The 25,021-nt window shown below is 36.5% G+C and overlaps 2 protein-coding genes across 58 annotated transcripts in view; one reads left to right on the top strand and one right to left on the bottom strand.

The window, feature by feature from the left end:
* The window catches only part of NEB (nebulin), a 204,562-nt gene extending 196,386 nt beyond the window's left edge, over nt 1-8,176 (top strand). For all 50 annotated transcript variants that reach the window (XM_032286403.1, XM_032286401.1, XM_032286400.1 and 47 more), the window contains 6 exons: nt 681-788; nt 893-1,076; nt 1,388-1,480; nt 2,917-3,063; nt 3,351-3,457; nt 7,587-8,176. In XM_032286403.1, the coding sequence (XP_032142294.1) occupies nt 681-788; nt 893-1,076; nt 1,388-1,480; nt 2,917-3,063; nt 3,351-3,457; nt 7,587-7,760 (813 nt within the window). In that variant the 3' untranslated portion in view covers nt 7,761-8,176. The remainder of the gene's footprint in view (nt 1-680; nt 789-892; nt 1,077-1,387; nt 1,481-2,916; nt 3,064-3,350; nt 3,458-7,586) is intronic.
* A 1,853-nt stretch (nt 8,177-10,029) lies between these two features.
* RIF1 (replication timing regulatory factor 1) overlaps nt 10,030-25,021 on the bottom strand; it is a 70,024-nt gene continuing 55,032 nt past the window's right edge. For 5 of the 8 annotated variants that reach the window (XM_032286354.1, XM_032286356.1, XM_032286358.1 and 2 more), the window contains 6 exons: nt 23,786-23,932; nt 23,393-23,470; nt 23,188-23,303; nt 21,302-21,455; nt 18,945-19,053; nt 15,660-18,138 (listed from right to left, as the gene is read on the bottom strand). In XM_032286354.1, the coding sequence (XP_032142245.1) occupies nt 17,924-18,138; nt 18,945-19,053; nt 21,302-21,455; nt 23,188-23,303; nt 23,393-23,470; nt 23,786-23,932 (819 nt within the window). In that variant the 3' untranslated portion in view covers nt 15,660-17,923. Of the gene's footprint in view, nt 10,247-14,235; nt 14,239-15,659; nt 18,139-18,944; nt 19,054-21,301; nt 21,456-23,187; nt 23,304-23,392; nt 23,471-23,785; nt 23,933-25,021 lie in introns of those variants that run through there. The other 3 variants (XM_032286359.1, XM_032286360.1, XR_004271312.1) reach the window with 2 other exon arrangements.

Here is a 25,021-nt window from a genome sequence, read left to right as displayed (position 1 = left end):
ATTCAACTGAAAATTTACACTAAAATTGACATAAGTGTGCTTTTATATTCCAAACCACCATACTAAACAAGTTAATTGCCAATGTTTTCCTTCCCCTTTCACTTTACTTGAGGTAGTTCTACATAACCAATTATAACAAATTTACTTCCTAACATCCTCAATCTTCTCTCCTTTAGTTTTAAGATACTTTATGACATGGGTAATACACTGAAACAGATGCCTTCTTTGGCTATATTTTGGGGTTTTAGTATCTAGAGGACTTTGATTTCTATACTGGCATACTGGTTTAGGAAATCTGAACATAACCTAAGGAAAATGATCACTTCTTTTAGGACATTCTTTCAAATTCCCTTCAATATCAGATTTAGAGCCAAATACCATCGAATATGTTGATGCTGTAATTCCCAGCAAATTTTAAGAGGTCATTTTTTCTTTTCAAAATTATACTATGCCCCTTCTTTGAAAATGAGTTTCATTTTCAAAGTCAAAACAAGTCTATTCTCTTCTGAGGGCCTTTCTGGTCCCCAGGTTAGCCTGATCCACAGTTGGTCAAGTGTCTCACTGGGCCCCTTCAGTTGGCCAGCCTCCCTCACCAGCTTCTTCCATCTCTATCTGCTGGAAAAGCTTTGAGGTTTCAGATTTAGAACAGCACCACTCATTCATGGTCTCTCCTCGATCAGGTTCTTTATTCTGATAGCTTCCGGAAACAAATACAAGGCAAAGCTGCCTATGTGTTGGATACCCCAGAGATGAGGCGGGTGAGGGAGACCCAACGGCACATTTCAACGGTGAGTCAGGAATTCTTTAGGATGGGCTGGCTGCCTGTTGGAATGTGTAAAAAGGGAAATGGTCACACCATCATATTTTCATAAGCAAATTCATGACATTTCAGGTGAAATATCATGAAGACTTTGAGAAACACAAGGGTTCCTTCACACCAGTGGTGACAGATCCTATCACTGAACGAGTAAAGAAGAACATGCAGGACTTCAGTGACATTAACTACCGAGGTATTCAGAGGAAAGTGGTAGAAATGGAACAAAAACGGAATGACCAAGATCAGGAGACTATTACAGGTAACTGAGCCTGGGGTGGGGAAGGGGATTAACTTTGAGGGGTAGAATAAAAGTAACATTATCTACATCAAGTCAAAATATAAGGACTTCAATCTGTTTTTATTAGGGGTGCAAGAAAGCTCCTATTATTTCACTGTTTACAAAGCTGGTATCTCTTCTACCTTTGTTCTCCTGTGAGAAGGCATGACCCAGAACCTAAGCTGGAATAAGTGTAATTCAATCCGCTGGTGGTTGTTAAAATTCATGCCTTGGTTTTCAAGTTATTGGAGAAGTCCAAGAACACTTGTTCTGATCATTACTTTCCCTTTCAGGTCTACGTGTCTGGCGTACTAATCCTGGTTCAGTTTTTGACTATGATCCAGCAGAAGACAACATCCAGTCCCGAAGCTTACACATGATTAATGGTGTGTTATGCTCAAAAAGGCTTACAACATAAACATCACCATGTAGTACGCTAGAGTCAATGACTTTTATTTGGGCTCTGAAGTTCCTTCCCTCCAGGGTTTTGCATTTTCTGAGTTGCCCATTTGGCATAAAAATACCTTGTTGGCCGGGCACAGTGGCTCACGCCTGTAATCCCAGCACTTTTGGAGGCTGAGGCAGGTAGATCACAAGGTCAGGAGTTCAAGACCAATGTAGCCAAGATGGTGAAACTCCGTCTCTACTAAAACAAAAACAAAAATTAGCCAGGTGTGGTGGTGGGTACCTGTAATTCCAGTTGCTCTAGAGGCTGAGGCAGAGAATTGCTTGAACCCAGGAGTTGAAGGTTGCAGTAAGCCGAAATCGCGCCATTACAGTCTATCCTGTGAGACGAGACTCCATCTCAAAAACAAAACAAAACAAAAAAAACCTTGTTAACTAGTGAGCAAAACTTACTTTCTAAACAAGTTCAAGTTAAGAAAAATTTTGTTTCACTACCTCAGTGCATGTCTCCTTCAGGCCCCATTATTATTTCTATTTTTATAAAATACATAGGCAAAGGGAAGAGAAGGATTTGACTTTTAGGAACTGTCTGAGCTCTATTCCATCAATGAAGATTATTCATTCAACAAAGCAGGCTGCACAACTTTATGCCTTTTATTCATGTTAAGAAGTAGAATACCAGCCTGGAAAACAGAATGAGAGACCTTCTCTATCAAAAAAAAAGAAATAGCCAGAAGTGGTGTTGTGTACCTGTAGTCCCTGCTGTTCAGGGGGCTATGGTAGGAGGATGGCTTGAACCTAGGTCGAAGCTGCAGCGAAACGTGACTGCACCACTGCCCTTCAGCCCTTCAGCCTGGGCAACAGAGCCCCCATCTCAAAAAAAAAAAAAAAAAAAAAAGAATATCATGTAGACACAGTCCTCAAAGTATGTGTACCTTAGATTTCTGATGAAGAGAGAGAAGTAAATCCATGGTTGCATCCTGACACGTGTAATTTTAAAGGTCTGCCAATGGTATTTTGGGAACACAGAGAAAGACTCTAAATTGATTTGGAGTTAGGGAGGACCTTCTGGAGAAGTTAAAGATGGAATCTGAATGTCAATATTACTATTTATTTATTCTGATGAGCCAGGAAAATTGGCAGGTTGGAGGAGAGATGTTACAAATAGACTCCTGGATTTGAAACCTGTCTGTACCAGTTAACTGTTCCATGACCTTTGGTCATTTGCTTAAGCTCTCATCTGCAAAATACGGAAGACAAACCTATATCAGAATAATTGTGAGGGTTTGACCCATGGGAAACTACTGAAAACCATGCTTGGCAAAAAATAACGATAACTGATACTCACTTACTGTTAGGCATCACTACCACAGAAATGTCGTGTTTACTACATCTCTCCCAACTGCATCTCTCCCAGTCCAAGCTCAGCGCCGAGGCCGGGAGCAGTCACGATCTGCCAGTGCACTGAGCATCAGTGGGGGTGAGGAGAAGTCTGAACATTCAGAAGCGCCAGACCACCACCTTTCGACTTACAGCGACGGGGGTGTCTTCACAGCCTCAACAGGTACAAGTGGATGGCGCTGACGTTGGCAGTCCCACCCAGCCAGCTCACTCACAGTTACTAAAGAGATGCTTTGAGTAAAAACAAAAAAATGTTTTAATCTTTATCCTTTTAAATGAGAAAAGACTAGAGTTATGGAGGGTTGCATGAAGTTAGATGTTTCATTTTCCTTGATTTCTCTTCTTGAAAATCATTCTAAGTTGGGGAAAAAGATATCACTCAGTTGCTAAACACAGATTAAAGGATACCTAGCCGTTTTTCTTCTTGTAAACAATTTACCCCCTTTTCAGCTTACAAACATGCAAAAACCACAGTGCTCCCACAACAACGATCATCTTCAGTTGCTACCCAACAGACAACAGTATCTTCCATCCCATCTCATCCATCTACTGCTGGAGTAAGTAAATAATAACTCAAATTATTCTCAATTTTTGATATGTGTAAACATGATTATAGCTATTATGGCCTTTTTTAACCAAACCACCTGTTTTAATATAATGCTCTTTTATTACACATTTCATATTAATATCAGACAGCTTTCATTACCAAACTCAAAATAATGAAAAGCATTTTCAATAATTAAAAAAAAAAAAAAACCCAAACCTAGAGCAAAGTATCAGTTTTGGCTCATTGGACTCACCTACTAGCTTAAACATTTGCTGCTTGGAATTATCTATAGGCTGGGCACAGTGAATCATGCCTATAATGCCAGAACTTTGGGAGACTCATGCGAGAGGACTGCTTGAGCTCAGGAATTTGAGACCAGCCTAGGCAACAATGAGACTTCATCTCTACTAAAAATTTAAAAATTAGCAGGGTGTGATGGTCCACTTGCAGTCCCAACTGCTTAGGAAGTTGAGGTGGGAGAAATGCTTGAGCCTGGAAATTGAGGTTGCAGTGGGCCTGGATGACAGAGGGAGGCCCTGTCTCATAAACAAAATAAGTATGTACAGATGTATGCAATGTGCCCGCATATATACATGCCTTATCTTAGATCTCGCCTATTAGTATAAATTGAAAAGGTAAGCCAAATCATCTTCACAGTTCACCAGACTACTTTACAACTCTTAGTTTAAAACCCTGGATCCCATTCATAATATCCCCAAAACATCATAATTTGGGATTGATATGAACAATCTTTGTATGTAGACAACTGTCTTTACTAAATGACATAAAAGAAGATCTAAGTAAGTGTTGAGATCTATTATATTTAGGGGAATATTATAAAGTTCTAATTTTCCCTGAAATAAACCAATACATTTAATTCCAATATAAATCCCAATAGCACTTAAAAAACTCTGCTAGTCCTAAAATTTATGTGAAAAACATGCAATAATCATCAAGTAAAATTCAAAAATGATAAGGACTCAACTAAAAAAAAGAGCGAAACATACAATAAAGCTATTAAAATTAAATATGGATTTGGCATAGTAATAGACACAAAAATAGATGAAGTCCAGAAATAGACCCTAAACGAATTATAAATCAGCAGGAAAGGGATAAGTTATTTAATTATATTATCTGAGGTAATCAGTTATCCATTTAGTAATATAATAAAATTAGATACCCATCTCAAAGCATAAATTGTACCAAGGATTTAGATGTAAAATCCAAAATTGTAAAAGTATAAAGAATAATAGAGAATACTTTTATATTTAGAGACGGGGTCTCCCTCTACCACCCAGGCTGGAGTGCAGTGGCACAATCACAGCTCATTACAGTCTTGACTTCATGAACTCCAGCAATACTCCAGCCTCAGCCTCCAGAGTGGCTAGCACTACAGGTGTGTGTGCTATGCCAGACTAATTATGTTACCCAGGCTGGTCTCCAACTCCTAGGCTCAAGCCATCTGCCCGACTCGGCCTCCCAAAATGCTGAGATTACAGGCATCAGCCACTCAGCCCGGCCACGATAATTTTAAAGTATGAAAGGGAACGCCTTCCTAAGCAAATTCCAAAATTTGGGAGTATAAAAGACTGGCTAATTTGGTCATAAAATTTCAAATATTTCTATAACAAATACAAACATGTCAGACTGGGAGAAAACATTTACAGCATACATATAAAAATATTAATATTAAAAAAGAATAAAACACTCTAAAGTTAAATGATAAATTATTCCCCTCCCCCTCAAAATAAGACTGGAAGACTAATAGATAATTTATGGCAAAATAAAAAATAAAAAAAAAAAAATGGCCAACAAAAAAGGTGTTAACCATGACTAGTAACCAGGTATATACAAATAAAAGTAATAAAGTACATAATATAAGGTATTTTGAATCAAATTCGATCATACTATATCATATTCGAACATTTTAATAGCAAACAAAAAAAAATTAGGTCAGGAATGGTGGCTCATGCCTGTAATCCCAGCATTTTGGGAGGCTGAGGTGGGAAGAGTGCTTCAGTCCAGGAGCTCAAGACCAGCCAAGGCAACATGGCGAAACCTCATCTCTATTTGTAAAATTATTTTTTTATATATAAAAAAAAGTTTAAACACATATCTCATTTGACCTAAGACTTTCACCTTTAAAACCTTTTTCTTCAGAAATTAGACACCCAAAGATAAACGCTAGGCGGCTTATTATAGTGTAAGAACATAATAATATGGTGACAACTAAATGTCCAGAAAAATGAAAATGACTGAATAATTCATATTACTAAAATGTGAAATTCTCTGTAGCAGTCAAAAAGAATAAAACACAGCTATATTTATATGAAAAGACTTCCAAGCTATATTAAATGTAAAGAAGAAATTACATTATTTAATGTTCCATTTATGCAGAGGGAAAAAGAAATCTGTGAATATAAATATATGCATGTGTTTTTCAGAATGCGAGAAAAAACATAGGTTACATCCTAAACTACTAACCAGTGGCTGCTCCCAGGAAGAAATTTTTGTTATTATCACTTCTTATATACCTCCAAATTATTACAATTTTAACAGTGTGGAGGATAGCTTTGAGAAACTTTTACTACTGGTATCCTCCCAAATTCCCAGAGTGAAAGATGACATGCAATAGTGCTATGGATTTTCAAATTATTCTCTAAAGTACAAGACTGACCTCTTCAAAAGGGAGAAAAAGGCCACAAATCAAATTAGCACATTCTTTTCTGTGAGTACATACACACACACACAATTTTATGGATGTATAACTTAGTATGAAGTTCATACTTTAAAGTGTACAATTCAGTGATTTTTTTATTCAACCATCACCATAATCTGATTTTAGAGTATTTTCACCACCATAAAAAAATCTGTATTCAAAACTCTTCTGGTGCATTAAAAACAAACAAATGCTGGTACCCACTGGCATTCATTCTCCATCCCCAACTTATCCCTTTCTGCTCCATTCAATCCTAGGTATCCATTTCCTATCACTATATATTTGGCTGAGACATTTCATATAAATAATTCATATAATTGTATGGTTATACAACATACTGACTTTGGTTCATGGCTTCGTTTACTTTTGAAGTTCATCCATGTTGTATCATGTATTAGTACTTCATTCTTTTTACTACCCAATAATAGATTTGTATCAATATACCACATCTCGCTTATTCATTCATCAGTTGGTGGGCATTTGTTCCCACTTTTTGGCTATTATGAGTAATGCTGCTATGAACATTGATGTACAAATTATTGCACAGGCCTATGTCCTCATTCTTCTTGGGTATACGCCTAGGAGTGGAATTGCTGGGCCATAGGGTAATGCTGTATTTAACATGTGGTAATTGCCAAACTCTTTTCCAAAGTGGCTGCACTGTTTTCCATTCCCACCTGCAGTTTATGAAGGACCCAATTTCCCCACATCCTAATATCTGTTATTATCTCTTTTTTATTATCACAGTACTGGCATGTGTGAAGCGGTATCTCATTGCAGTTTTAACAATTTGCATTTTCTGGCTGGGCTCAGTGGCTCACGCCTGTAATCCCAAAACTTTGGGAGGCTGAGGCAGGCGGATCACAGGGTCAAGAGATTGAGACCATCCTGGCCAACATGGTGAAACTCGATCTCTACTAAAAATACAAAAATTAGCTGGGTGTGGTGGCAGGTGCCTGTAGTCCCATCTACTTAGGAGGCTGAGACAGGAGAATTGCTTGAACTGGGGAGGCGGAGGTTGCAGTGAGCCGAAATCACACCACCGCACTCCAGCCTGGTGACAGAGCAAGACTTTGTCTGGAAAAAAAGAATCAACATTTTCCAGATGACTAAGAATTTTGAGCATCCTTTTGTGTGCTTTTTGGCTATTTGTCTATCTTCTTTGGACAAACGTCTTTCATATCCTTTGCCTCTTTTGGTGGCGGGGGGAGGGCATTGAGTTGTATTTCTTTATATATTCTGGATATTAATTACCAATCAGATATATGATTTGCAAGTATTTCCTGTTTTGTGGGTTCCTTTTACATTTGTTCAAGTTAAGTTTGTGGAGTAAGTCATGAGAGATCTTACAAATAGATGTGTGTGTTAATTGTTGCAAATCTAACATATAATATTTCCCCTTTTTCCATCCTATGAATAGAAAATCTTTCGTGCCATGTATGACTACATGGCTGCTGATGCAGATGAGGTGTCCTTCAAAGATGGAGATGCTATCATAAATGTTCAAGCTATTGATGAAGGTTGGATGTATGGCACTGTGCAGAGGACTGGCAGGACCGGAATGCTCCCAGCCAACTACGTTGAAGCTATTTAGACATTTCAAAGCATCACACTTGTCTGCAGGACCCATGCAGTGAATGTTTCAGTTTAGACTCTCCACTGTTACCTAAGTTCTCAAGCTGCCTATGGTTTTTCTGTGTCAATGTGATTTACAGTAGTATCATCCTTTTTCCTTTGGGTTTGAAAATAAGTTGCAGAATAGACATTTTAAAAGCTTCTGCAATATTATTTCTGTGCCCAGAGTCTTTCTCCATTATAAACATGTTTTAACATTATTTCTTTTCTAAAACAGATTTTTGAATATGCCAAACACATTAAAGGAAAAATAGCAGAGACAGTCACTTTTTCTTTGCCTACTGATTGCTAATGCTTATTCTAATTCAGTTCTGAAATTATAAAACTTATAGTCAATACAAACCAGCAACTAATAAAACCTCTAAATATGCAACACTCTGTGGATGGAATGAGCATTATTTTTAATGGTTTTAATATCTACCTATAAAAATTCAATGGAGCAAATTCCACATAAAATTACCTAAATTTAAAAAATGTGTTATGCGCAAGAGTAGACAGTCTCAAAACTCTATCTATACTTGCATTCAGCAAGCTTCTCTTACAGTTTTAAGAACACCTGTGGGCTCCAATCCTAACTTCAGGGGAGCTTTCCCATCTGTATCCAGTATGATGGCAACATGTGGCAAGGCCAAAGGGAGGAGAGACAACCATATGGCTTAATGCTTAAGCTTACAAACTGTTCTTCCTAGAAGGGAGCTAAGTCCCTGTAACTTTACAGCTATAGTAAAGCGGTCTACAAGCTTCTTATGTGTCTCATGAGACTCACAGGGAGAAAATGATCTTGCAAAGAGTGCACTTATTTGTGAATGACCAAAATACACCTGTACACCAAGCACTGGGTTAGACCCTGAAGCTCAACTGAAGAACAAGAGACAGCTGGTGCCCTTAGAAAAGGCAGATTATGCCTAACCATAACAGTGTGAGAGATTGCTACTCTCCTGCTCCCAAGTCTTCCATCTTACCTTAAACTGGATAAATGATAAAAAGTTAGGCAACAATCCCAGTGTGATTTCCAACTCCCAATCTTTCAGAACACTACAGTATATGCTATCTCCATTACAATGGGCTTTTGTTTTGTTTTGAGACAGAGTCTTGCTCTGCCGCCCAGGCTGGAGTATAGTTGCCCAATCTCGGTTCACCGCAAACTCTACCTCCTGGGTTCAAGAGATTCTCATGTCTCAGCCTCCTAAGTAGCTGACTACAGGTGTGCACCACCACTCCCAGCTAATGTTTGTATTTTTAGTAGAGACAGGGTTTCACCATGTTAGCCAGACTAGTCTCAAACTCCTGACTTCAGGTGATCCACCCACTTCAGCCTCCCAAAGTACTGGGATTATAGGCCTGAGCCACTGGACCTGGCCTGGCTGGTTTAGTTTTAAATTTCCTATTTACTTTACCAGTTTTCCAAGGTACACTTTGCAGTTGCTATTGCAAAGAAAAACAGAACTTTTGTCTCATAGATTTTTCCTTAACGCTTGGAAAATGTTCAGTGTGCAGTTGGCTTTCCAATTTCCTTGGGTTCCACATCTACAGATTTGACCAATCATGAATCCAAAATATTCAGAAAAAAAAGATGGTCACATTTGTACGGAACAGCTACAGACTTTGTCATTAGTCCCTAAAAATACAGTATATTTATGTAACATTTACATTATATTAAAGAGATGATTTAAAGCACAGGTCCCCAGCCTTTTTAGCAGCAGGGACAGGTTTCATGAAAGACAACTTTTCCATAGAACGGGGACAGGTGGGGAATGAAACCGTTCTACCACAGATCAGGCATTAGATTCTCATAAGGAGCACGCAATCTAGATCCCTCACATATGCAGTTCATGAAGAATTTAATGCAGCCACTGAGCTGACAGGAGGCAGAGCTCAGGTGGTAATGCTTGGTCACCAGCCACTCAACCTCCTGCTGTACAGCCTGTTTCCTAACAGGCCATGGACTGGTACCATTCAGTAGCCAGTGGGTTGGAGAACCCTGATTTAAAGTATATGGGAGGGTGTGCATAGGTTATATGCAAATATTACATCATTTTACATTAGAAATTTGAACATTCATAGGGTGGGGATGGTCCTGAAACCAATACCCCATGGATACTGAGGGATGACTATATATATAAAAGTAGAGAATCCTCCTGCATCCACCAATTAGCCTCAAAAATGATCAACTCACGGTTAATCTTGTTTCCTCTTCACCCTACCAATGCCCTCCTCTCATTACCTTATAGTGAATCCTACTAGTCACCTTTCAGTGTCTATCTTATAAAGGACTCTTAAAACACAAATCACAACAAAATTAACACACCTTAAAAACTGGCAATCAATATCCAATGTTCTAATCTTCCTGCCATCTGCTTGTTCTTGTTGGTCCAACGATAGCAGGGAAGTCCTTTGTATGTATCTCCACTACCACGTAGGCTGCAAAGAGCCATCTTCAAGAAACTACAAAAGGGAGAAATTACGTCTATGGGTTACATCTCAACCAAATCTCACTCAAATGTATGAGCTGCATGGTGTCCCACCCTGCCACCCCCAAATTCATGCTAAGTCCTAACCCCCAAGGCCTCAGAATGCAAGCTTGGAAATAGGATCCTTGCAGAGCTGTTAATTAAGATGAGGCCCTAATCCAACAGCTTTGGTGTTTGTTGGATTTGGGAAATTTGAACAAACAGGCACACAGGGAAAAAGTCATATGAAGATTGAGAGATTGGGGAAATACCTCTATGTGCCAAAAATGGCCAGCAAATCACCCCAGAAAGCTAGCTGGGGAGAGGTATGGGACAGATGCTTCCTCACAGTGCTTAGAAGGAACAAACCCTGCTGATACCCTATCTCAGACCTCTACCATTCAAAACTGAGACAATACATTTCTGCTGTTTAGTTATTAGGTTTGTGGTACTATTACAGCAACACTAGGAAACTAAGTTTTTCAACATCACTGTTTACCTCATTGTTGTGATTTTTTTCTTCTTACAACTATGGAGCTTTTCTTCAGCTGCCACCAAGGTGCTTGGTCCTGCAGAGGAAGCTACGGTGATGGTGGGATGAGGCATTTACTTCATCTGGTGGCTAGTCCAGCAGTGCCAGCTCTGCCCTTGCCCACACCATATGAACTCTCTCTCCAAGTTCTCTTGCATCTACCCAGCCTTCATTTGACTAAACCTCTCTAGTAACATGTTCAATGAAAAACTGAACTCATAAAAAAATAAAAATCACCACTTCTGGATTTAGATGCCAGTGGAACCCATAAAACTATGAATAAAACAGAAAATCTGTGTGATTAAAAAGCAGACCATAAAAGGGGAAAAAGAAAATAAATGGTTCATGTTTGTAGAGGAATACAATGTACACTCTGTGGTATCTGAATTATGCTATTCATACTCATTTCAGATCTCACTAAAACAACAAAACAAAAAACAAAAGTGTAGACAACAAAAAACAAGTACCAGAGTTTAGTTTTTATAATTTTATTTCAGGTAAAAGTGCATTTCTTAAAAAATATTTCAACATCCAGTTTCCATTGCCAAGTGGTAACAGTCAACTCTTGATGCATGAAAAGTTTCTTTGTGACTCAAAGAAAGATCTGCCCCCCCCTCAACAGTCATAAAGAACCAGAAATAGTAACTCTAAGTGTGCCTGCTTCAAACATCGTATAAAGCAGTGGTCCCCTAACCTTTTTGGCACCAGGGAACAGTTTTGTGGAAGACAATTTCCACAGATGGAGGTGTTGGGGGAGATGGTTTCAGGATAAAACTGTTCCACCTCAGATCACCAGGTATTAGATTCTCATAAGGTGTGCACAACCTAGATCTCTTGGCATGTGCAGTTCACAACAGGGTTCATGCTCCTGTGAGAATCTAATGCCACCTAGGGGTTTGGGACCCCCAGTATAAGAATTGTAAAATTAAAAAAAAAAAAAAAAAAAAAAAAAAAAACTGACTGCACCATTATTTCCATTATTTGCAGGTAAGTGAGGAATGAACAAGTACTTCTGTTAAGTTTCAACTTAAATCATTTTTAAGACTTATCAAATATAAATATTTTGTGAATGTAAAACTAAGCTCTCTTAGAGTTTACCAATTGATGGGGACAACAATATAAAGCTAATGACTGATCTGGCTTCTATCAGTCTTTTTCTAAGTGCTATCAGTCAGGTCTATCCACAGGAGGTAGTGCTGAAAGCAACTGACAATTTACAGACCATCAAGGTCCCTTAACTTCATGGCAAATATGTAACTATAGTTTGAGAGTTTAAGTAGAAAAAGAAGTGTATTTATAAAGTACTAGTGTTTCCTAGTATCTGTGTAATTTGAGCAATAGTAAAACACGTAAGTAATATCAAGAGAAGCCATTTTGGAAAATACAAGGGTAATAGAAATTAAGTAATCAAGACCTCACTCTGCCAGCTAGAAGCAAGTAATTAAATGGACTAACAAGCCATATCTGAACAAAGCTATCAACCACAAAAAGGATCGACGAACTCTGTAAAAGGTCAGACAGTAAGTATTTTAGCTGTTGCAAGCCATACAGACTCTGCTATACTATTGAACTCAGCCGCTGGAGCAGGAAAGCAGCTAAAGACAATATGTAAATGAGCATAGCTGTGCCAATAAAACTTCATTTCTGGATACTGAAATTTTAATTTGTTTTCATGTGTCATAAAATCTCCTCCTCCTCTTGACTTTCCTGACCCTTAAAAAAGTGTAAAAACCAGTCTCAGCTCACAGGCAGCACAAAAAACAGGAGGCAAGCTACAGTTTGCCAACCTGTGCTCTGTAAAAAACTTAAGAGTTAAGACTGCGATCTTTCAGTTTCTATACTCAAAACCAAGTTTGCTCTTAATTCTGTTTTCTTTTGGAAAATTCCTATCCTATAAAAATAAAAAACTCTTTAGATACTTGTTAGCTATTCCATTATGTATCAAAATAATCATTACACTATACTCTATTTCCAGTTCCATGACACTTTACTTTGAAGGTGATCTTCCTAGTTATACGTTGTTTATCCATTTAAGAAATAGCTTGCCTCTATACTAAATGGAGTATGCATTTAAAAATTCCAGCTTAATCTGCCTTTTCCATTCTTTTCATCTCATCACTTCTCAGTGCATCAATTTCTATCAGCATATAAGCTTGCTGTCTAGTAAATTTAGCTTTATCTACAATTATAAATAGGCATAGTATAGCCAAAATATTCCCTCTGCTACAAGTAGAGTACAAAAGTTACCGGCTTTTTTTCTCACTTGTGATATCAACAAAGGAAAATATTGCCTTCAATTTTTTAGGTAAGATGAGGGGTTATCTTCTTATTCCAATGGTATTTACAGCTTACCATGTCATATTTGGTTTTAATTGTTCTTTGGAGAGAGAAAGGCTTAGTATGTCAAGAAAAAAAATGATTAGGACCACATCAGAAAATTTAACATTCTATTTCAGAACTGAGTAAATTCTCACAACTCTGTTTAGACTACTATATTAAATATTTATAGATCTTCAAACTTAAATGACTCAAATTTTAATGGCTACTTGCAAAGAGCAATATATAAAGCCTGAAACATAATAGACTTATTAACTGAACATCAGAAACCACGAAACCCGATTTGCTTTACAGATCTAACTATTGATGAATTTTGATAAATTTTTAAAACCTATTACTTAACTTTCAACTACATTTTCCTTAGTGCCTTCAGTGTAGTTCTTACAGACTACTTAAATATGGGAGGAAAATCTAACACCTTAACTGAATTCCAAGAAAAACTTGCTTTTTGAGAATCAAATTATTCAACTCTTTGAAATTCCACTTTATAATGAAACAGGAATTTTCAACCATGTAATATAACAGAAAATTAAGTCACCAGGGGTCTACATTAAAATGACAGGGTGTATCTGCACTAGACTGACTTCTTCATTACAGTACTACCAAATTTAATTGCCAGATTAATATTAGGGGTAGTGTCGATTTTCCATGTTTATAATAAAATAATGATAATCCATATGGAAGGCAAGATTCAGAGACTAAATATATTTCTAACACTTAGAAATTGACTTTCATAATAAACCATAACGCACAAATATTCATACGAAAATACTGTCTAATTTGCCTTATCAATAATTCTTCATAACATGAAATTCTTAAAGTCTGCCTATTTAAAAAATAAGTCTTCCATATTTTAAAAAGGCCCTTAAAGAAGCAAAATTCTACCCTTAACTTTCTTAAAATTTTTGAACTTTAGCTGTAAGACTTCAAAACCAATCTGCATCCCCAATTCATAAACTTGACAGTTATCAAGGACTTGAATCTGCTTGAGTTACCAAAACCTAACACACAGCCTGAAGCCTCTTAGGCCCATCTACCAGTACAGTCCACAGGCATCTGTATGAATCACCTGGAACTGTGTCTAATACTGAAGACTCTTGGGGCTCATTGCAGACATACTGAATCAGAATCTGCTTGTTCATATGCACATCCAAGTTTCAGAAGCACTATATTAAAAATCAAAACCTCACTCTAATGTTTGTATACAAAGTACAAACATTTCTAATGGCTTAGGAACAAGATGGACATGGGTTGCAGCAGTGAAGAAACAGTCTCTGCCCCGCCACCTAAGTTTTAGTCTAATAATGTCAACAATTGCTATTTTATAGCCTCTTAGGCTGAATGACAAATTACTTTCTTGAAAATCAATTATGAAGAATATGAGATGAAATCTAGGCCTTTCTTACTCAATTAAAGTCAAAGTTGGAAGAAAAAAATATTAACTCATTTATACTTTCTCTTTAAAAAGCACTTATTCTATTCTCATTCCTTTACCTTGAAAAATAAAACTTCACTTAAATATTCATAATTCCCACCATTTCCCTCCAATTTTGTTTCTTGCCTCACAACTTACTCTTCACATATTTATGTTTAAATATGAAACAGAGTCCTTGACTACCTTATCTTCAAGCTGTACAGGAAAAAAAAAAAAAAAAAATCCATGGGCTATGTTAGAATTAATCATGCCTTTTTTTTTTTGAGAAAGAGTCTCGTTCTGTCACTCATGCTGGAGTGCAATGACATGATCTCAGCTCACTGCAACCTCCATGTACCAGATTCAACCAGTTCTCGTCTCAGCCTCCCAAGCAGCTGAGAGTACAAGTGTGTACCAATGTGCTGGGCTAATTTTTGTATTTGCAGTACAGACAAGGTTTTGCCATATTGGCCAGGTTGAACTCCTGGTCTCAAGTGATATAACCGCCTGGCCTTCAATCATGCTTTTAATGTTCAGGTTTAAATCCTGTTTTTGACTATATTATCCAATAGCATTATTTAATCTGGCTCATCCTTTAACTATTTGGAATTGGAGCAAAGTTTCTTATGATTCAACAATGGTTTTCAAACTTGTTCAAGTGGCAGAGCAGCCTTAACAATGAGGTCACTGAAATGCTGAAAACTTAAATCCACTATAGAATCCAAAATAGATTTCACAGATATGAAAATCATGGGCTGGGTGCGGTGGCTCATGCCTATAATCCCAGCACTTTGGGAGGCCGAGGCGGACAGATCACCTGAGGTCAGGTAAGACCAGCCTGGCCAACATGGTGAAACCCCCTCTCTACTAAAAATACAAAAACGTTAGCCAGGCCTGGTGGTGTGCATCTGTAATCCTAGCTACTAGGGAGGCTGAGGCAGGAGAAACACTTGAACCCAGGAGGCAGAAGTTGCAGTGAGCTGAGATCACGCCACTGCACTCCAGCCTGGGCAACAAGGGTGAAACTCCGTCTGAAAAAAAGAAAAGATACTACACTCCTGTATGCCACCAGTTTCTTCCTAGATATGCATAAGATAATTAAGACACCACATTTGAGTGTTCTTGTTATTATCTGACATTTGTTTTATTAACCATTAGAAAAGATTTGAAAAAACAGATTCCATTTTAATAGTGAGACAACACAGTGGAGCTGATCATGGAATATTAATGTTTTGCTATTTAGGAATTACTAACAGGGAATTTGCAGGAAACTTTAAGGGAAGAATATTGCAAATAAGGTGCCAAAAATATATGCTTACAGCCACAGCAAAATGAAGACTTTGTCTTTGCTCCCAAATATTTTAAAATGCAATTTTACTAAACTACAATGTTTTTAAGATTAATACCTGTGCTTATATAAAATCCAGTGATTTAAGTACATGTTACTCATTTTGGTCACATTTTCTGCTATTACTATTCGGCTTCCCAAGAACTTAATTGAATCACCAAGTTTAGTTCACACAAACGTTAAGGCACATAATCACGAAATGAGCTAATTTTAATTCTCAAGTGTGTTAAAGAAACCTGCTCCCCTCTGCTGCAAACACATATACATATCTGCTTACTCATACCTGTTACTAAAAATTCATGTGTACCTCTTCCTTATTGAGAAATAAATGATGTACAATGTAAACCACAATTATATTCTTTTTAAAGAAATTAGTCTTTTTCATTAGTTACTTCAATCCACAATCCTTAGTTCAATGATCCCAGAATTTCTTTATAAAATCATCCTTGGTATATAAATATATTATTTAGACCCAAAAATATCTGTGATTATAATGAATTTATGATGATGAAAGACACCAACTTTTATAGGGGCTGATGATGAAAAAAGATAACAACTTTTATAGAGATCCCTGAATATGGGAGAGCTAACTAGGCACAAGGATTAAACTTTCTATGACTTGCTGTAGATTACATGCCTTGCTAAATAGAGATTAGCTTCTGAATAAAATGTGAAAACTGAGATCACTCATTCATTCTATTCAGAGAACAAATGAGATATAATCTCAGTTAAAAAGATGAAACAAATATGGGAGTCAGGCACTAATATTAGTTGGTAACATTTATAAAGGTTTTAATTACATTCCCTATTAAAAAAAAACCTAGGCAAAACATACACATATTAAAAACAATAGTTTCAAATTTCTTCAAAGTCTGCTTTTAGTTGAAGGTTAAAAAAGCAGATCAACTTCAGATTTCGTACAGTCCAACTTGCAGTGAAATACTGAAACTAACTTTAAGAAACGTAACGAGGCACACTTTCTAGTGGCTGATACCCTCTTCCAAACCAAAAATAATGAGGAGGTAAGGGTATTAACAGCAAAGCTGTATAACATTTTCTTAGTTCTATAATTTTACTTATTCTGGATACTTTTAGAAAATAAACTCATGTTTTAACTAAGACTGTTAACTAAGTACAAAACTATTTGTTGTACTTGCAGATACAGACTCCTACAAATATGTGCAGCAAGCCCATGAAGCACTTCTACTGTCCATACTGATAGTTCAGTATTTAATATATACAAAATGTTTCTATTGAACAGAACCAAGGTATTCACAATAAGCTGCAGAAAAACCCATGCAATTAACAAAGAATGATTTATAAATTAAAAACATTGTCGTCTATACATAATGTACAATCATGCATTTAAAAGTGAATACTATATGTCTCATAAATTTTCAGTTAACTGCTGCTGCACAATTTGCTAATGCAAATGAATAAAATCTTAGTAAATTCTGCATTAATGTTTTAACCCCCAGAAGTTGAAACTTTTCACATTTTTCTTGAAAGCTGTCCAAAGTAGACATCTGCAGGAAAAGTTCCGATTCCTTTGCATTGCGTTTGAGGTTTTTAAACGACAATAAATTTCCTAAACCTCAGGCCCAACAAACATGAATTAAACAAACAAACAAAAAGTATAAACAGCTTTATCAGTTCAGCAAAAATTCAAAGAAAAATGTTCAATTTTACTTATTTTACATGTTCAACTAGAATATGCATGGGTTTAAGAAAGCGTGAAATAAAATGTATAGTTCTGTTTCTAGTTTTTGCTTTCACATCTCAGAAAGATAAATTTCCTGAAAAACCACACATAGCAGCCAAGAAAATATATATTAAAAAAAAAAAAAAAAAAGATCTTACATAATGAACTTACAAAGTTGAACTTACATAAGTCACTGTCCTTCAAGGTTTCAAATGTTATCAACTTTGCAAACAGTCTCTTCTTTGAAATTGTGCTATTATTTCAGAACTTGTTTCCTCCATCAAGAAATCCAGTGATGTTTAAAAAAAAAAAAAAAAGTTCAATTTTTTTCTTAAAATACTAAACAGAATTTTCATGGGGTGGTGATCTCCAACGTGACTGTAGATTTTTTATTATAGAGTTTGCCATACTACCTAGTTTCTCGTGCATTTCAAATAGTTGGCTTCCTGAATAATTACGAAGATCTTCTGAATCCAGTTGAAGTGCAAGAGCACTAATCTGTGCCACAAGATTTTTGGATAACGGAGTTTCTAAAGCAACAGTATCAACTGTATCTAAAAGAGAAGAAAAGCACAATTAAATCTATACTAGACAAAAACTAAATTATTTAGACAATCTTTTGAGTTAGTCAAAGTGCCTAGATTTCTAAATTGAGACAGCAGGCTAAGGTATCTCACTTTTCAAGGAGACAAGTTGACAGAAAAATCTACCATAGCTTATTACTATTATTATTTTGAGATGGAGCCTCATTTTGTCACCCAAGCTGGAGTGCAGTGGTGCAATATGGGCTCACTGCAAACTTCACCTCTCAAGTTCAAGCGGTTCTCCTGCCTCAGCCTCCCAAGTAGCTGGAATTACAGGTGTGCACCATCACACCCAGTTAATTTTTGTATTTTTAAGTAGAGACGGGGTTTCATCATGTTGCCCAGGCTGGTCTTGAATTCCCGGCCTCAAGTGATCTACCCACCTTAGCCTCCCAAAGTGCTGATTATAGGTGTGAGCCACCATGCCCAACCTACCATAGCTTATAATTATGTGCCATTCCCATAAAGATTACTCTGTGCTATTAAAGAAATTTAAAAATGGGTAGACTACTTTATTAACAATTAGAACATAAAGTATATAGTTTATATCCTTGCGCCCTTAATGGAGTAGAAGTTGACAAGAAAAACAAGTAGACACACACATTTGATGTCCATTCGGTTAGTTTTTCATATGCTTCACAGTAAACACAAAATAATTGTTAAAAAAAAAATAAGGCATTGTCAAACTAGACTAAAACTGAAAACATAACAACAAAATACTTCAAGAAAGTCAGCTGATTTTCTAAATAAAATTATCCCACTTTGCTAAAATATACCTGAGGCAAGTCTTTCTTCATCAGGTGACAAAGATTTATTTTCCATTCCATTTACTGTTTTTTCAGAAATATCAAAAACTGGAATCTCTTCTAGTCCACGAGACTTCACCTTGATTACACAGTTGGAGCAGGAAAAAAGCAAAAAACGAACACTTTGAAATTTACTTTTAATAGGAGTAATAGTACAAACACTAGAAAACATATTGTATAGAACCTATATTCTACCATCCATCACAATTAAGAGCTAATACTGCTAAGAAAGTATGGTCTAATTACACAAAATTTAGCATTACAAAGTATTTCCTCAGAGAGAGGGTTAGGATTTAACAACATTTCATAATGGTTTCTCAAGAAATATAGCCATAGCAGCTGAGAAAACTACATTCTACTTCTCAAGTTCAAGAATGTAGTGTAAAAAAGTCTATAGCAGAGATTTCCAAGGTTAAAAACGTGGACTTTTTTAAAAATAATACTATTTTTTGGCTGGGCACAGTGGTTCACGCCTGTAATCCCAACATTTTGGGAGGCCAAGATGGGCAGATCACTTGAGGTCAGGAGTTCAAGACCAGCCTGACCAACATAGTGAAACCCCGTCTCTACTAAAAATACAAAAATTAAAGTGCCTGTAATCCCAGCTACTCAGGAGGCTGACAGAGGAGAATCGCTTGAGTCTGAGGGGTGGAGGTTACAGTGAGCCGAGATCATGCAACTGCACTTCAGCCTGGGCGACAAGGAAAACAAAACAAAAAACCCCAAATACAATTTTCCTAAGTGTTCCTAGGACCTATGGATTACTGATTGAGAAAATACTTCAAAAAGTTAACTTTCTGAAAATAAGTTCAGTAACCATATGACTCAGCAATTCCACCTCTGGTTATATATATCCAAGAGAAATGAAATCATCTATCCATATAAAGACCTGTAGGCACAGCAGTGTTATTCATAACAGCAAATGGTGGAAACAACCCAAATGTCTGTCAACTAAACAAAACGTGGTATATACATATAATGTGGTATTATTCCACCTCAAAAAGGAAATTTTACAACATGGATAAACCTTGAAAACATTATGCTAAGTGAAAGAAGCTAGTTACAAAAGATCACAGGTTGTATGACCCCACTTTTATGAAATGTCCAGAATAGGCAAATTCATAGAGAAAAAGTAGGCATGGCTGGGCAGTGGAAACGAGGAGTGACAGTTAATGGGTCAGAGTTTCTTCTTTGGGTGTTAAAAAAAAAGATTCAAAATTAGATCATGTGGAATGTTATTTAACCCTGAATATACTCAAAACTAGCTGCACACTAAGGGAAGGTGAATTTTACACGATATAAATCATATCTTAAGAAAGCTGTTAAAAAAACGTAATTCTCAGACTTTCCCAAGACTCACAGAAACTGAATAAAATACTTTAGAAACTAAACTTGATCTGTGAGACAGAAAATTACTATTTTTTGGTTTTCTCTCAGGAGTAACGGGTTAACAAATGTTTAGAAGATCACAAATTAATACAAAATCAAGGACCTTCAAGAATGCAGCAGAAGTCTTCAGGAGCCAGCAAACCCCAGGTCTGAGAAATTCTGATTCAGAACACTGCTTACTCTGTTTTTTCATTTATTCACAACTTCTGATACACGTTGAGTGTGCCTAACCCAAAAATGCAAAATCTGAAGCTTTTTGAGCACTGACATGATGCCCAAATCCTCTAATGAGCATTTTGGATTTCCCGATTAGGGGATGTTCAACTGCCAAGTAGCTGTATAATACAAATATCCCCCCCACCAAAAAAAAAAAAAAAAAAAAAAAATCTGAAGTCCAAAAAATTTCTGTTCCTAAGCAATTCACCTAAGGAATACTCAACCTGTAGTGTCAATGAATAGAGGGTCTCTGAAAGGGTTTCAGCAGAGTCTGTGAATCCTTCTGAAATCATATGCAAAATTTTCTGTATACAGTTTTCTAGTGGGGAAGAATCTTAGTTTTTATCAGTATCTTAAAAAATGCTTATGACCCAAAATATTCATGTGCACAGCACCAATAGGAAGGACAAGAAAAATAAGTCACAAATGTGCTAGACATCAAAATCAAAGTATGGTGACCTACAAATCTGTATGGTTTTAGTAGATGCTTGGATTTGAACATCCAGATTTTACCAGTAGCAGACATGGAATCAAATACTGACTAGTGGAAATGAAAGAGAGAAGCGGTTGGAGAAAACAAAAATATATCTGAGGTGCATTACATAAAGATAGTACAAATAAATGAACCAATTTCCCTCTGCCATTATAAAGTGATGCTTTAACAAACTTCTGTAACTGTATTGCTAAATCATATTAACACACACATTGTACTAAGTTTTTACCTGTTGCTCATGATATATTCTGAGAGCCTTTTTTACATTGGATACTTTTGGAGAACGGATAGGAAGAGTTTTTATTTCCGATGCTGTAAGAGTACTCAAATCACCAATAGTTTTTATATTCTTAGCTCTAATGAGTTGGCCCAGGCCTCTTGCCCTGAACAAAACAGAAACAAGAAATTATAATTATACGGTTTTATTAATTAAGTTGAATTTCCCCATGTAAGCTCAATCACTGATGTTAGCCCACAGTGAAGACAGGCACATGTATGTGTAATTTAAAATAAAATTGAATCTGATGTGTATGTCTCGCATAATGAATAGTACTGGAAACTGAATGAGCCTACTACTGCTTTTATGCTTTACATACAACTTGAATGGTTTACATACATCTTTAAAGCACAAAATCATATTCTGTGCTTTACATACATCTCTTTAATAGATGATTCTGAAGTACACATAATTGCTTTTTAACTGTGTTATAAACATAAGTAGGGTAAGAAGATAAAACTTGTTATGCTACAATGTGTAGCTTTCAGTGTTGTATTTTATCTAACCTACAACCCTTGCAATGTTCCCTCTCCCCAACAACTTTTTATTTTGAGACAGGCTCTCACTCTGTCACCCAGGCTGTAGTGCAGTGGCGCAATCTCAGTTAACTGCAACCTCTGCCTCTGGGGCAAGCAATCCTCCCAACTCAGCCTCCTGAGTAGCTGTGACTAAAGACATGCGCCACCATGCCTGGCTAATACATTTATTTTTTAAAGACAGAGTTTCGCCATGTTGCTCATGCTGGTCTTGAAGTCCTGGGCTCAAGCTATCTGCTCACCTCAGCTTCCCAAAATGCTGGGATTACAAAGCATGAGCTACTGTGTCCAGCCTCCCCAACTTTAATCAGAAATGGACTTGGTATGCCTGACACATATTATTCAATCATTAAATTCCTCAGAGAAGTTTTGCAATGGCATGCATGTTATTAAAAAAAAAAGAAAGAAATAAGAAATAAAAGAGGAGTTTAAGAACACTTCATTTCCTATTGGGGATTATGCCATGACAGGGTAGCCTGATAATTCCATTAAAGAGAAACAATCACAAGGCATCACAAACTACCTGAAATAATTAATCAAGATATAGTGAATGACTGGCTGGGCACAGTGGCTCACACCTGTAATCCCAGCACTCTGGGAAGCTGAGGTGGAAGGATAACCTGAGGTCAAGAGTTCAAGACCAGCCTGGCCAACATGGTAAAACCCCGTCTCTACTAAAATTACAAAAATTAGCCAGGTATGGTGGTGGGCCCAGCTACTCGGGAGGCTGCGGCAGGAGAATCTCTTGAACCCAGAAGGCAGAGGTTGCAGTGAGCCAAGATTGTGCCACTGCACTCCAGTCTGGGCAGCAAGAGCAAAACTCCCTCTTAAAAAAAAAAAAAAAAAAAAAAATTAAGATATAGTGAATGATCTACACGCATGCATTTAAGTTTCTAAGACTTAGAACACCAAGGAAACAAACTTTTAATTAGAAACAAAACACCTGATGAACAAGTTTTATGTGTGTGAGCCCCATGCTTCTTACATATGACTAAATAGCTGTACGGTTTTGGTGGTAGTAGAAATGGCATTCATATTTCTCATAAGGTTTACATTAGGATTAAACAAGATGATGGATGTAAGGGTTCAACGCAGCACCTAAAATATGCATACATCTTATTGTATTAAGTATTTCTTATATTCCTTATCTGGCTTACCGTCTCAGTTGCATTTTTATTTCAAAATTAAAATGTGTGTGTACATGCCAATCAATTCGAAACATGAGAACCCTGAGAATTCAAATAGTCCTCTGAAATAAGTGGCACCTTGCGATATAAGCAACAAGCCTAAATAACCACTTACCACATGTTTGATGTAATCTGAGGTAAAATGATGTCAACTGGTGCCACACAGTTCACTAAAGCTGGGTAAACACTTTCTGTTGGGCATGGTATTGATTCTTTGGCCATTTCTGAAATCTTAGAATAAATTTCAGAAACTGTTAAACAGAGGTCAACTGACTGAACATGAAAATATAAAGTGACATGAAAACTAAAGCACTTCTTACTAAACACTTCTTTGAGCTCTTAAATTTAGGGCTACGTGATCCTGGGGACAGAAATCCTTTGGCTGAAGTGGTATTATGCTAGATAGAAGAAAGGAGAGAGAAAAAAAAAACACTCAGAACCCTAGATGACTATAATTTTACAATTTTTACAACTTAGACTATAATGATTTCTTCAAAATTTCAAAAAACATAATAAGAGTAATCTACTACCTAATCAATTACTTGCTGGATCATTACTGCCTCTTACCACCTCTTCCTTTCTCCTTACAGTGTAGCAGATGAAAAGAATATTTCAACACAAAGATGTTTTTCAAATAGTTCATTTTATGACACATCATGCACATGTAACTGTGTCTGTACACATATATGTATATTTTAAAGCCTGCAGCTTACCTTAGACTGTGCAGTAGGGGATGTTTTAACACTTTTTCCTATGGGAGAACTATTTGAAGAATGGGACCTAACAATAGAGCATCGTCTATCAATGTCATCTGCCAACCCTGCTTGGTATATTGGATCTGCAAAGGAGACACGGCGAATCTGAAAACACAGATCAGGATTTTACTTAACAAAATTAAAGTTTTAAAAAAAATTACACCATATGTTTTCACTATGGGGTTACCCAAAAAAAGAATGAGGATTTAGAAAACTTATTTCACTAGACGTCAGCTACACAGTTCTTCCTAGTGACTGTCTTCACAGGTCATATTAACGCCACAATTCACTCTAATTTTCTGTATTTTAAACTGTCTCAGAATAATACTAAAAATTGTGAAAAAGGCATAGTAGCAAAAACTTAATAAAACTGCACTGATGTAAAAAACAGAAATAATTTAATCTCTAGAGTCTCAGCAGAAGAATTTTCAGTGTATCTTCTAAGTTGAGATACCATATGAATAACAGGAACAGGAATTTTGAAGGAACATTTTCAATGTGCTTGTTGTAGGCAAAAAGCAAGGTGTCACATCTATACATGCATGCTGGTATAAATAAAATGTATTCTACAGTAAATACCAAGTTCAAGTAACTAAGGAATTCCAATATCTTACCTTTTCAGGACAGCTATTTTATTAAGTAGAAGACAAATTGTGCTGTGTAAATACACCTAACTTTTCCTATTTTTTTATTCATTCAACAAACTATGTGCAAGGCACAGGGCCTGACACTAAAGCAGGTACACAGATAATCCATCTTTTCTAAAGTAAAAAATCTGTAATTCAGCTGAGTAAATGGGGATATAAATAACTATAAATAACATCCCATTTACAAATTAATAAAGGCACGAGATTTTCTTTTTAATTAGATATGGTCTGGAAATGAGTTTATATAAACATGTATCTAAAATATAAAACAGAATAATGTCCTAGCACATGACAACTACTAAATCTGCTTTATCAGTGGCAATGTTGCCTCTGGTCCTAAATGTATCCTCAAATGATATTATGGTACAAGAATAAGATGGTAGGAGCCTTATCAATTTTGCCAAAGGTGAAAAATGTACATGGCTGCATAGAGATCTTTAGTATTATAAAATGAAAGATGTTTTATCTAAAGGGCTTCAGTCTCCTTTTTTCAAAACCTTTTCTTTTACCTACCCTTTCCTTGGCAACCATTATGGTAAATAATGAG

The sequence above is a fragment of the Sapajus apella genome, unplaced genomic scaffold (assembly GCF_009761245.1).
Source record: "Sapajus apella isolate SASKATOON/1434 unplaced genomic scaffold, GSC_monkey_1.0 scaffold18, whole genome shotgun sequence".
Taxonomy (NCBI): Eukaryota; Metazoa; Chordata; class Mammalia; order Primates; family Cebidae; genus Sapajus; species Sapajus apella.
The sequence above is the reverse complement of the archived record's forward strand: the minus strand, read 5'-3'. Positions and strand labels throughout refer to the sequence as shown.